Consider the following 14,457-nt stretch of genomic DNA (forward strand, 5'->3'; position numbering starts at 1 on the left):
CTGACTTTGTTTCCAAGCTGCTCAACCTGACCTGTCCCTCTGATGTTCCAATCCTGTCCATTATGGTCACTCCTAGTAAAAATCTTATCATCTCCAACTCAGCTTTCAGTCCTTTTCTCAGTATCACCGTCTGTAAACCGTACATGGCAGCAGGTCTCACTACCACCTTGTAAACTACTTCCTCTCTTGCTGCTATTCTTCTGTCACAAATCACCCCTGACAGTCGTCTCCACCCTACTCCACCCTGCCTGCACTCTCTTCTCATTCTGCACTCACCTGTCTTGTGCACTGTCCAATATCTTGGATTGCTGACCACAGGTATTTCAACTCCTCCACTTCACTGTTACACCTGCCTCTATGTCTACGTGACAAATGTCTTGCTGTGACAGGCTCCAACCAGGAGAGGACACTGTTCCACAATGATATCTGTTCACAAAACATATGAAATAATTCCTAAATCTGCAGTGAAAGGGGAAATATACTGTCATGTGAAAAAGGAAGTACAAAAACAAAGTGCACCTAATGAGTCCACTGTTTGTAGAGCCACCTTCAGCAGCCATAAGCTGAAGTAACTGTTTTCTGTAATCAGGGTCTCGTTTTGTCGTAGAGCAATTTCAGCCTTCTTCTTTTTTTTAATTTAAATTTTCAGTCCATTGAGGTTTGCAGGCATTCATTTATGCACCGCTCCCTTATTTTCAGGCATTCTGTTGTAGATTTATTGCTGTCCTTGCAATCATTGTCCTATTGTGTGATTTACATGTTAGACAGTCTCACTGGCCTCTAAAATACTTTGGTACACATGGGAGTTCATGGTGGACTCAATGACTGCAAAGTGTCCAAGTCCTGTGGCTGCAAAACAAGCCCAAATCATCACCCCTCCACCACTGTGCTTGACTCTTGGTATGAGGCGCTTGTGCTGATCCTGTGGTTTTTGCCAAACAGAGCACTGTGTATTATGCCCAAACATCTTCACTCCAAAGGGATGTTTGAGAGGTCTTGTGGTTTATTTAGATGCAACTTGATGCTAACCCGAGCCCTGCTGCCATGTTTATCCTAGCAACCTTTCCAAACAACCTCTCAGCCCGTGTCTAACTGTAGTTTCATGAATTTTAATATCTAACATGCTAGCTGAGTCTTGTAGAGTTTGAGACGTGGCTCTTGGGTTCCTTGCACCCACTTACCTTTCTGAACTTTTAACTATGCATATTCCTGAATAGGTCTTTAAGGTCAGCTGATCAAGGAAGCAGAGTAAAGCACAGGAGGAGACCATTTAAATGTGACTGCGTTTTGACACTTTTCTTTTTGTTGTATTTCTTCTATTTTTCTGTATTTTCCTGCTCTAGTTTTTTCCTTATAAGTTTACAGCACTCTGGTCAACCTATGTTGGTTTTAAATGTGCTTATAAGTAAATTGACTCAACTTGACTTGTCTGAACATTGCACAGTCTGACCTTGGGTTGAATTTGCTGCCAAACCTCCTGCTTTTACATGATGTGATCAGAGTGGCCAATAATCAAGAGTGTCTGATCGCTCTTATTTCCTACAGAAGAGTCCGGGGAAGCATTTCTTTTTCACATGACACATGAGGGAGTAAAGAGATTTAAATGTTTAACAGACTAGGTTTCATTGAATTTGCCAGTTTAGCAAAAGGAAGATAAAGACAAATATTGACATATGGAAAAAGTGCATATTTAGGAGCTGAACATTTTAGTGGTGTGTACAAAACAGTTTAATGCACTTTTTCAAGGTTTGCATCAGGTGCAAAACGAGTCCATTTACTTTCACTACTCTCAGCTTTGCCCTGAAGCACCAACATACTTCAGTTACACTTCAGTGGCTTTCTGTGAGATTTTTCTTTGGTAAAACAGCCTGAGAGTAGAGTGTTAATTTGAGCATCAGGTTCCATTAAAGATGTTAAAGTCTTTTAATGTTTCTCTGAACTTCTGTTCCTAAGCAGGCAGCTTCTGTGAAGAGAAAAAGGAAAGAAATGCTTTTGATAATGATTCCTGTCATTGGTAAAACATTAACCATTTGTTTTTGAGTTTCCTTCTTACCTTTAGGCAGGGGGGAGAAAGAGAGGTTATACATGTGAAGAAAAAACAAACTTGCATCAATCAGATTTATGCAATCAGTGTGTCAGTCTTTGTTTTCCACTGAAGTTATTTTGCATGGCAGTGTGTGCGTGACATGAACTGGAGGTTCAGGAAGAGCCAGTTTCCACAGAGCTGTTTAGCTTGCTCATCCACTGTAACTGGTACACGGTGTTTGCGTGAAGATAAACAAGATGACAACAGATATGTTTTTGTTTTTTGTTACAATACCTCACATTAGTTTGGTTTAAACGTGCAGTTTGACTTACTCCCCTGTACTGAAACTATTCAAGAACTGCCTTTGTTATACAAGCAAATAACAAACTTTGCAAGGAGTCCCAAGTACAACTGTAAAATCACGCAGGAGCAATGATATGATGCAGCAATAAAAAATTTTAAAAAAGCAATCGTACATTTTCAGACTTTGAGGAGGTCAAAGTCCTGTTATCAAGAAAACAGATGTAAGAAACATGCCATCAGATCATATGTGGAACATGCAAAGAAGCAGAGAACAAACTGAAGACGTCAATCTAAGCGTTTGTTGTTGTTTTCTGTAGCAAAGGAATATAATGGGAGGGAGTGACTTGCATGCGCTGACTGTAATAATAAAGCTATTTACACGAGCAGGAAAACAAGACGGAAGGGCTGAATTTTACGTGATTTAACGAATGATAAAAACAACAACACAAACTTGTTTGCCTGAATAATGTTGGGGAATTTACCCACTCAAAGTCTAGCTACATTTAATCACTTTACAAATTATGATAACAGATACACGCACACACTATCAACAAAAAACGTTGTCTTCATGAAATATTCATCACATGTTGACAAACAGCAGGAAGAAAATGGCCCAGAACCACTATTGTGGCACACATTTGTTGCTATTTTATTGTCATTTTTAATTCACACCAATATTATTATTATTACTGAACTGTAGACAACAGAACTGTGGATCAATCGGCCTCACGTACAGAGAGGGAAACTGTTTTCTGAAGGCAACACGCGTTTTTAATACAGTTTCCAACTGGACATAGGAGCAAATGTGTGAACGCATTTTTCAAGTTGTTTTCGATGTTTCTACTGGCTTTCTTTTATGCTATTGTGTGCTCCCGCCCACAAAAATCAGTGCTAGAGGAAAACAGCCGCTCCCGCTACTGATTGGCTCCGCGGTGCGCTCCAATCACCGCGATGTAGTGACTCTTCTCCACACAAACCCGAGCGGTCGACTAGTAAGGTTGTGACAAATGTAGCGAAAACACAAACAGGTTTTGTTTGGTTTTGTTTTTCTAACTGGATGTACTCCTGTTCGTGAAGACTAGAACAAGTTGAAGCAGAGGATTAAGAAAACGACAGCCGAGTAGTGGTCTAAATGGTCAGACTCGGAAGCAACGAGGGGATTTGGGAAGATTCAAGGACACATTTCTTCTCTATAAATACGATGGTGATGTTTATTTGATTCGACGCCAGCCTGGAGATTTGAATAAGAATGAAGGTCCTTGTGAAGAAGGTGCAGCAGGTGCTCTACGTCCTGCTGCCGTGTGTACTCCAGCTCTGCTGCGCTCAGACTCAAGGAGGTGGGTATAAACACCCGCACACACGTTTATTTTTATCATTAGCCTGGGAGAGGAACGATGAATACCCCCTCTCACTTCCACCTTAGTTAGAGGTAATCACCTGTCCTCACAGACCTCATATGCAGAACCTGTTCTGCATACTTGTTTGCTGTGAGTCACCTGCACCTCTCCCACGGCTCGATATGCTTTATCATGTTTGTGACAGAGTGGCCCAGCTTCTCTGCCTTACTGACAGCCAAATGTGCATTTCTTTAATAGTTCCGGAGTTGCAGTGGCTATTAAGTAAAATATCGCAAAATAAAAGTGCCCAAACTTTACATGGATGGCAACAGTTTGTGGTGTGAAGTAGAAAAAACACGAGTGCTGGTTTACTGCTTGCTCTTGGCATAGTTTAGCCTAATCTATAAGGGACATCACACTGAAACTGATCACATCTTAATGTGTGGGTTCATATAGGGCAACTAGTCATTATTTTCATTAGCGAATCATCTGTCAGGGTTTTTATTCCCCTCATCTGTTTAATAGTTTGATCATTTGTATTCTAAAATTTCAACAGATGTTCTCTTCAAGAATAATTACACTTTTATTACCACATAATTAATCAATTGATCAGCTCTCAGAGTAACACATAAGCATTAAACGTCATATAGGTGTATGGGAAGTAAAGGTAGCATAGACTTAAAGTGCTCACATACATGAAACTTTTAGTTGTTTGCCGTGCTTGAGTGATAATAAAAAGAACTTTATTTGTGTGGCACTTTTCTAAACACAAAGTTTCAAAGTGCTTCAGAGTTTGAAATTATAGAAGCTGCACATTAAAGATGTACACGTTTCAACATATTCAACCACATATTCAACCACAGGGACACACAACATATAAACTTCCACCCACACAAAAAGACCTAAACCAGCGATGTCAGACTCAGTTTACGTCGCGGGTCACATACGGCCCACTTTGCTCTGAAGTGGGCCCGATCAGTGAAACGACGTGATTAATGTGTAAAGAAAAAAGTTAAATGCACAGACTGACCTGCATTTATAAAATATAGTAAGTTTTGTAAATCTAGTGGACTCACTAATAGTTCAAAAACAGGAACTTTGGTGTAGCATAGACGGGCATGGAGGTAGGCAGTCTTAATTGATAGGAAAAGCCATAAAACTTGTGAAAACACAATTAAAAGATCAAAATCTGTGCACTCTCTTACATTTTCTAAAGCTGTCCAGTGGGCCAGATTTCAGTCTTCGCTAGGTCGATTCTGATCCCCGGACCTTATGTTTGACAGCCACAATGAAAACTATGGCCCCAGAATATTGGGGGAAACATTAAGGGAAAAATGGCTTATAAAAATTAGTTTTTTTTAGTAGAAGGCTGTTCCAGAGTTTGGGAGCTACAACCTCAATACATGATCACCTCTGATTGTAAAGTAAGAGCATGGTACAGTCAGGAGATCCTAATCAGATGATCTGAATGGTCTGCAGTGGTCTCTTTAGATCTGTTACAAATGCACTCTGTCACCACTAAGCATTCTGATATGTTTGAGTTTTGATTTGAGTCCTGAAGGAACGCTGTGAACTTTGACTTTGTGTTATTGCTTTTGCCAGCTTTTACAGGTGAATTTCCAGGTGTGTCTCTTTTCTTAGTGTCTGAAAAAAACAATGCTTGGCAGGTGCTGTTCCGTGACTTACTGTGTAGTCATCACCACTTCCCAAAAAAAAAACAACTCATGAAAGTGCGGGAAATGACTCTAAACCTCTTGAAGAGGACCACTAATGCACAGCTTCATTCCTTTTGACCTGGTTATTAAACACATGCCGTCATTAATATATTAAATAATAGAGAAACTAATCATAACACTGGCCTGTGGTTTGTTGGCTGCTTTCTTTGTGTCTTTTTTATATGAAACATCAAAGTCGCTTTCTACAATAAAGCAAATGAAATGCTGTTCACACACTCCTTTGAGCACAAAGCCTAAAAGACAGCGTTACATAAAGCACACTCTAAGTGAACTGTACTGCTGCAGCCAAGTTGTAGTACTTGCATTTTTGGATGCAGTTGTTTTCCCAAGAAGAAAAACAAGGAATTTTATACTCTGAATATCACAACCTTTGCAAAACAGTCTCTCAGGTGTATCAGAGAGGGGGTTTCCTTTAATATTAGGAGGGGAAAAAGTCTTTTAAAAAGAAAAACTAGAACCTTTTAAAAATTGCACTCATGCAGGTGTGACCTGACCAAATAGCTGATGTGTCGAAAAGCAAATATGCTGTTGCTCCTGTTGCCAGAGTGCGATGTTAAGCAACCCTCTGTCTTGGTGTGTTCAGCAATGCTTTGTGGAGCACGTAAAGAGTCTTCCAATTCATTTACACACAATCTGTGCCTAGTCAATACCTCGCGAGTTGCTCAGGAGCCTGTGTTTGCGTTCGCGTGCGCACGCGTGTGCACGCTCACTTCTGAGTTATGCAGCAATCTCTGTATGTCCTGTGCCAAGTTTCTGTTTACCTCATCGTCTCAGCTGCTTTTATTAGGCTTGTTTATCTCCTCCTCCCTCTATTCTTTTCTTTCGCTGTCTCTTTTCTTTTCAAATACTGAATCCTTGGTAACAGACAAATGAAAATAACAGCTAAACCCGATCCGTGCTGCGTTTTCATCGTGTGTTAGGTTACCTGTCAGGACAATGACAACACGCTGAAGTGAGTTCACAATTCGTGCATGCTCGTTAGTGATGGATTTAAGTAGGAAGGCTGACATACCTCAGTGTTTGTAAAGAGTTGGGGTGACAAACAAAAAGTGTCGGCTTTGGACAGAGAGAGGTTTGGGTGCACATCTTGATACAGTACGACACTTGTTTTGCACTCTTTCAAAACGGGGCCATTGTGTTCGTGTGTGTCAATGTGTGTGCATTGACTCTAAACCCTCCACTCCATTCTTTTTTCTCTCTCCATCATCCATCTGCCAACACTGAAAGTCCTCCTTTGACAGAGGAAAAACCCACTCAGCTTGTTGAGATTTTCAGCTCCCACAGCTGCAACTTTGTGCACCTCCTGTATGACAGACACACTTTGTCACATACAGTCCTGCATGCGTACACACCGGTTTTTCCCTTTCTAGAGGGCTGTGCTTATGCATGCTCTATATAAGTTACTGGGTAGAAGGTTGTGGACTATGTGTAGAGGTGTTGGCAAGTATTTCCCAACAGGCAATTCAGACATTGTCAACCACTGATAGCACTGTGCACCTCACAGGGTAGGGCAGACAAAGAATTTGACCTGTGAGCTGTGCGTGAGCTTTCAATTATTTGGATTTTAATTAGCAAAAGTAAAGCAAAGCAAAATATGAAAAGGAAAGGCCTCAAGAGGAAATAAAAGTAGAACAGTTTTTTTTCACTTGTTGCAAAATATAGACTTATAGACTTTTGTTTGGCATTATCTTCACATGATAACCACAGAACTACAACTTTAATCCTAGACTAATGTGTGAAAACTTCCAACTTTCCCACACTTTCAAATCTGCTGTGTGACTGCTAAATTGTCAAGGCCAGTTAACCTCCACATTACTGGGATGACAGCAGATAATGGTGATGTAAACCTTCACAGATTTTATTTTTGTGAACTTCACTCTCACCCCCAATTTGAAACATAGGCTTCCTGTTAAAGTGTTTTGTCAGTCCAAGCCGAGTAAACCCTGATCACATAATCAGGGCTATTCTCCAAGACTTAACAAAGCTCCTCATGAGCCCAAGAGAACATTTTACAACTGTTTGCACAAGCTAAGTGTGACTGCACGGTGAGCAATCACATCTTTATGTCTAATATCTGCAGAGTTTCATGTCACTTCACCATTATGTGTTTAAGCTGAGCACGAGATGCTGCTTCTGCTGTCATCCTAGAACGGCGGTGAACTGTCCTGGACAGTTTGCAGGTGTTATGAGTAAGACATCATTTTCTGGAAAGCAGGATAAACAAATACTCGTCGTTTCTGTTATATTGCACTGGTGACAGGAGCTTCTGAGCAGGATATCTAAAAATAACTGTTAAAAGCAAACGCACACATGATGGCTAAACATCATGCAGCGTATTTTTCTGATTTGAGTCGTTTCATATTTTTAGTACAGAGCTAGGGTTTTTTTTGAAGATGGTGTTCTCAAAAACACAGTAAAGTAATCCTTATCGGGACTTTATGACATGCTTTTTGCAACATTGTATCACACAAGTACACACGCACACACACACTTTGACCTGCGCAGCGTTCCTTTGCTGTGAGGTTAATAATCATTAGTCTTTTTATGCCCTTGTTGATCCTGTTGTTCTGCTTTTACTGTAAATTTGTTTCAGTACAAAGTAATCCTGGGATAGTCGTCCATATATCCAGTACGCTGCAAGCACGAACTGCTGATAGTTAATTTGGCATAAACTGTAAGTAAATGTATCCTACAAAGACTTTCAAGCTTGCCCCGGGATCACAAAGGCTGCTTTTTTTTCATCCTAAAAATAACAGGTGTCTGACTTTATTAAGTATCACTTAATCCAAGAGGCAAAAATCCTCTCTCTTGATCTAAAATGGCTTAACTGGCAGGAAATGCATGTGATTGATACATTGAGACCATGAGCATGTGGGCATTCCTTTTAAAGTTTTTTTTTAATGAGATTTTACATCATTGTTGTAGCGCAATTTCTCATCTTTCAACCACACAAGATGTAGTGAAGGTAATAGGGAGTGCTGTTAGTTATTAAAGCTGGGCTTACAGGTCATCCCAAAGGTGTTGGATCAGGTTGTAGGAAAGCAAACCAAGTTACTGGAAGCACTCTGTTGTTTAAAAGATAATTGTATGATCTAACTGTAAGTTGGATGTGCATAAAGCTGACATATCATACATAAGCATATTTCTGTGCAAAGTATTGCTTTTCTATGAGTTTCACATCAGTAGCCACACTCTGTTCACCGTCCGTGTTCCCGTTCTTCCATTTTCTCTCAGCAGCTTCTCTCCCGTCTAACATTTGAATAGCAAAGCAGCCTTCGAGTGATGCTGAATGGCTAAAGTCCCACAGACCATAAACAAGGCTTTGTATTTTTATTGGAAAGAAGGGCATGCTCTGCACAATCCTTAGCTCGTTTCAAACTGTTACAGTACATTTATTCATATTGAGCACACCAAACACAGTGGTGTGTAGTAAGTGGCATAAAGCACACTTTGTAAGGAATTATGCTGTTGACTCATTAATGATTCATTAGAACCTCTGTGGGATTATTTGTGTTGTGATATAATTGCTCAATCACCAGTGATGTTTAGCAGTTTTACCCACTTTATCTCAACTGAGTAAATAATGTACTCAGGACAATAATATATTCACACGGTGAATGAAATGTAGAGTACTGCTCCTGAGTTTGGGATCACTTAGAATGCTTATTGGGGTTTTGTTTTGTTTTTCTTAAACACAGACACATTTGTTTATATTTATATATATTGTAAGGCATGAAATTAACCCGAAATGTTGAAAAATACAAAGAGTATAATTTCAATCATATATAATTTCTCATGAGTCTTATTAGAAGATCCAACAACCACTGCTTTGTGTTAACTAATTAAAGTTTATCCTGTTAAAAGTAAGCATACATTTGACGTGTTTTATAAATTAAACATGGATGGATGGCCTCTGCGGGTTTGTTTATAGTTTAAAAACAGGTCTGAAACTTCTTTAAAATCAAGTCAGAAAAAATGTGGATAGATGCATAGATATAGATATAAAAAAAAGTTCCCACCAAGTAGCTGTGTGGCGTCTGTTTGTCAAACTAAAGACTTCCACTTTCTTTTCTGATAGGAGCCAGTTTGGTCTATCTGAAGGTAGTGGCACGCAGCGCCGGCACTACGGTTTCATAAGTCAGTTTTTTGGGCTTATTTTAAGACTGTAACCAGTGTTGAGGTCATTACCCAAAAAAAGTAATGTATCGAACAATTTCACCTGAAACTCATTGACACATACACACACCAGTTAGCTATGTAAACCTATAGGCTAGAGTCAAACACACCAACACAGTGAGGAGACAGCCAAAGCCACCCCAGAGTGATCTCCACAGCCACACAAACAGCCACATTTCTAAATATGTTTCTTTAATTGACAGAACATCTCTCTGCTGTGCTAACGTGAATGGAAAGTGTTTATTTTTAGCTCATTAATTAAACTGTTAAAACTGAACATGATAAACTAGGTAACGCAGTGTGCTGGAGGTTGTGGGAAATGGCTCGCTGTATACTGACGTGGATAGCCTTTTAAAAATCAGATGATTAATGAATCATTACAGCGTTTACTGTCATTCCCAACTCTTCTGGTTATTTGAAATGAGGACACATGTTTTTCTGAAAAAACTTTTTTTTTAAATCTAAGAACCTTTGCTTTTCACAGTGACCGTTTGTGACGGCACCAAGAACTTTCTGAGCACGACTGGGAATTCAGAGATCCAGTACAACTTGATGAAGACGAGGTACAATAACTGCGACATTGTGATGGGCAACCTCGAGATCACCATGATGGACCACACCAGAGACTTCAGCTTTCTGGAGGTGAGGTTGCAAACATTACAAACAACAAACCAAGAGAGAGTTTGACTACCGCTTTCACTGCAAATTGTGTCACTGACAAGATGAGTAAGTATGTGAATCAACCATTTTCATTCGCCCAGGAGAACACAGAGGGTCAACACTTGTTCTGTTTGATCGCTCTCTGTAATGGATTTTGTCTCAAATCCAGAATGAGCTCATTTATGCCCCCACTCCTTTTGTGCTAGTCATGCCACTGAAGTCAGTGACTAACTCAGTAAGCAAACACGCCCCTGCTGCTTTGTGACCCTGATAACAATTTGATTGAGCAGAAGAATTGACAAACTGCATTTTTCTCTTCCTTGTTCTTTTCTTTTGCCTTGCAGTCTATCAAGGAGGTGACAGGGTACATCCTTTTTGCTATCAATGAGTTCAGCCGCCTCCCACTGCACCACCTGCGCATCATCAGAGGCAGCACACTGTATGAGGACCAGTATGCCTTGGCTGTCATGGTCAACTATCAGAGGGATGGGGAGCATGGCCTTCAAGAACTGGGCCTGACTCACCTCACAGGTACACAGAGAGTCACTCATTTGATGTATAGAGTGTGTTTAACATGTGGGAGGCTGGATTGGAGCAGATAAGAGGTCAAGTTGGATGTGGCACTCTTACTGTTGGAGCTCCCACACCTACACAGTTCAGCCACACCTTTAGAATACCGGTTGTTGAAACGCAGCAGTGTGTGTGTTTGTGCCCGTGTGTGTGCTTGTGTGTGTAGGAGTGATATGAAGTCCCTGGAATGTACCATGTGCTCAACCGCTCAACTGCCAGTGTAACATGAGCTCCAGCACACGATACGTTTGCTGTGTAGTAAACAGAGAATGGCAGAGTTTGTTAGGATGAGTCACAGGCCTGTTCGGGCTTGCTTTCCTAATTGTACTGCCCCATTTACACCTATGTGTACCTTCTACAGAGATCCTCAGGGGAGGAGTGAAGATCATCCAGAATAAGTATCTGAGCTACGCCCCGCAGGTGAACTGGCTGGACATAGTGAAGGATGGAACAGCCCAAATTGTGATAGAGGACAATGGGCCTGAAAGTGAGTGCACTGGGTTATAACTACACACATAAATATGAGCACCAGGTATGTTTAAGGATCGGTTCAGATTTCCGTTTCACTATAAAACAGTTCAACAGAAATTCAGCAAAGGTAAACATGGAACTTTAAACTGAAAGAGGTAGCTGTTTTTCCAGTCTTTTCAGTGCTTATTTCCCTTTCTGTGTTACTGCCTCTCGGCCAAATCTCAGTGAAAGGAGGAGAAATCACTGTCGAGGAAAATTGGAGCAAAAAACATAGGTAACTTAAAAAGATCCACTCTTTGGAGTGCATATAATAGATGGATGTAGTCACCACGACTTCATCCGCTGGTTTGTGAAAGCATTAGACAGTCTGCGTCTTGTTTTTAGGAGCCAGAAGTGAATCCGTTTTAGCCGACAGGTTGGAATCTTAAGCTAATACTAGCAAGCTTAATGTTAATGTGCATCCATAGACTGATGCATTGCATTACACAGACACAAATACCTGCTAATTGTACTAACATACAAATAAAATAGTAGAATTTCACTCCACAAAATGATGCAATTAACCACACAGAAAACACCCAAAAACCTCCTTAAAAGGTGCAAACACGACAAACATGGTAAAGTGGACCATCTGAGGTGACACCTAGCAGACACGTGGTGGTCTAGCAGCCCCTGGTCTCAAACTTCAAAGCCTTAAAACAATTTAAACATGTGAGTCATTAAAAAAAAATAAGCACAGAAGGTCAAATTAGTTCTAAAGACAGAAACCATTTTTTGTTTAAGTCTGTAAACATGTTATGTTTACGCTGGCGAAACATTTTAATATGAATGTCTTATTGGGGTTAACTCGCACTTGGATTCACCCTCAACTGGCCATTAGAGGAACTGCAGGCTTCATTTTTCAGCGCTGCAAGTTGCATCTTGTAACTTGTTGAGGTTTCATTTTTTTCTTCTGCTGAACTTTGGATTTAAAACAAAAAACAAAATCTGAACTTTTCCTTTAATTTAAGACTTTTGTTCTGGTTTTGTATTAAAATGCGGAAACTAATGAGAGTTTTTTTTTTTATCTCAGAGCCTTGTCACAAAGCCTGTGGAGACGTGCCATGCTGGGGTCCAGGAAATGACACATGCCAGATCTGTGAGTCATATCAAGCACCTTTATCTTTAATGTCTTGATTTTCCACGCACTGGTTACCTTGTGAGATGTCTCACACATGAATCATGGCTGCTGCCAGAGTTGTTCATTTACATTGCACATTGTTAATAATATACGTAACTTCAAAGTTAAAAGTTTAATATGCATCTACGGTACAGTTTTAGTTTCACGCCAGGTTTTTACAAGCATCGACTCTCTTACAGTGACAAAGACCGTGTGCGCCCCTCAGTGTAGTGGCCGCTGCTTTGGTAGAAACCCGAGCGAGTGCTGCCACGTTGAGTGTGCTGGAGGTTGCACTGGGCCCAAGGATACAGACTGCTTTGTGAGTCCAAGTCTTCCACAGGCTTTAATGAGAAGATATTTTCACATGTTGCAGTACAGAAAACGCAGATGTAAAAATAAAATGTTCCTCTGTTATAAATTGCATTTTGCAGGCCTGCAGGAACTTCAACAACTCGGGCTCCTGCGTGCCTCAGTGCCCACAAACTGTGATCTACAACAGGCTTACATATAGAATGGAGCCCAACCCCAATGCCAAGTACCAGTACGGCTCTATTTGTGTGACCCAATGCCCCAGTGAGTCCCACACATGACAATATTCACATAAACTCAGAATTTATACATAGTTTCTTCCTGTAAGATTGCTGTTTTTATATATTTTTAATCATTGTTATGACTGCGCTGTTCAGCTTTCTTCACAGTGTTTACTGAAGGCGTAACGCAGTCACTGACGATCATTTATGCATTTATTCTCATGCGTTTTCTGTTTTTTTAATAGAAATCTTTGTGGTGGATGGCAGTTCATGTGTGAGCAACTGCCCATCTAATAAAATGGAAGTGGAGAAAAATGGTGTGAAAACATGTGAGCCCTGCAAAGGCCTCTGCCCTAAAGGTATTTCATGCAGATCGAACTCAAGCTCTCTCTACAGATACCTTACAGCTTTGCTGTTATTAACTGTTTCCTTCTCATCTTTTGATTTTTTCCCAGTTTGCCATGGCACAAGCTGGACTGATTCAAACAGCGAAACGGTCGATGCTCGCAACATAGAAAGTTTCATAAACTGCACTAAGATCCAGGGAAGTCTTAACTTCCTGGTGACGGGAATAGAAGGGTAAAAAAAACTTTCTTTCATAAAACGCAGCAAAGATTTAAAAAAATATTCTCTAGATCAACCTGCACTTTTTTGACGTTTTTGCAACATGCTTTTCCTTTTACTTACTTATTTCATTTTGGCTCAGTGATGCCTACAACAAGGTACCACCCCTTGATCCAGAAAAACTGAAAATCTTCAACACGGTGGAGGAGATTACAGGTGTGTGTATGTTGTGGGGTTGTGCTTTTTTTTTAGACTGTCACTTAGACTGCTTTTATCTTTTTATGTTATTTAATGCCATTTGCAGTCTGGTTGAGGCTTCTGAAAAACAATCTCTCTGTTTTCAGACTTCCTCAACATCCAGTCGTGGCCTGCAAGCATGTCTGACCTGTCAGTCTTCTCCAACCTCCAAACAATTCAGGGAAGAAAACTTTACAAGTGAGAAACAGTTGTTTTGTTTTTGTCTTTTCTGCATTGTTATGCAGACAGAGTATTTGCTGGAATATAAAAGTAATTTTGTTTTTATTTTCTTTGTTATTTCTCATTTTTATCCTATCTTGTTATCCTGTTTAGAGGAGTGGTTAGTAAAAGGTACAGTAAAGATTTCACATGCTCACATCTCTCTATCTCCTCTTAGAGCCTACAAATGTTCTGTCCGAATCCGTGGTGTTGGTATTTTTCAGTATGATTTTTTCAGGGGTAATTCAGCACTGGGATTGTTTGGTTAAGCTGGCCGTGGGCACAACTTTTTAAAGCTGGGAGAGGCAGCATGTTTTTGACATCAATTTGACAAAGAAAAAGCTCTTTTCAGGCTGGTCTCAAGCTTCAGTAAATGAGAGGAAAGCAAGATGGGGTACATCAGAGTACTTTTACCTGGGTTTAAATCCCGTCTGAAACCAAAAGCACTAAAGCATTAAAAACAAACCGC

At 40.3% G+C, this 14,457-nt stretch overlaps 1 protein-coding gene across 1 annotated transcript in view; it reads left to right on the forward strand.

The window, feature by feature from the left end:
• Positions 1–3,578: 3,578 nt before the first annotated feature.
• The window catches only part of LOC146632155 (receptor tyrosine-protein kinase erbB-3-like), a 17,434-nt gene continuing 6,555 nt past the window's right edge, over positions 3,579–14,457 (forward strand). The window contains exons 1-12 of the mRNA XM_085353235.1: positions 3,579–3,666; positions 10,063–10,220; positions 10,583–10,769; positions 11,170–11,295; positions 12,352–12,417; positions 12,639–12,757; positions 12,870–13,011; positions 13,214–13,327; positions 13,424–13,547; positions 13,675–13,748; positions 13,877–13,967; positions 14,103–14,120. Coding sequence (XP_085209361.1) covers positions 3,579–3,666; positions 10,063–10,220; positions 10,583–10,769; positions 11,170–11,295; positions 12,352–12,417; positions 12,639–12,757; positions 12,870–13,011; positions 13,214–13,327; positions 13,424–13,547; positions 13,675–13,748; positions 13,877–13,967; positions 14,103–14,120 — 1,307 coding nt within the window. The remainder of the gene's footprint in view (positions 3,667–10,062; positions 10,221–10,582; positions 10,770–11,169; positions 11,296–12,351; positions 12,418–12,638; positions 12,758–12,869; positions 13,012–13,213; positions 13,328–13,423; positions 13,548–13,674; positions 13,749–13,876; positions 13,968–14,102; positions 14,121–14,457) is intronic.

This window comes from Diplotaxodon limnothrissa, linkage group LG5 (genome assembly GCF_057381915.1).
Source record: "Diplotaxodon limnothrissa isolate DT_005_m linkage group LG5, D_limnothrissa_male_GT1.1, whole genome shotgun sequence".
Classification (NCBI taxonomy): Eukaryota; Metazoa; Chordata; class Actinopteri; order Cichliformes; family Cichlidae; genus Diplotaxodon; species Diplotaxodon limnothrissa.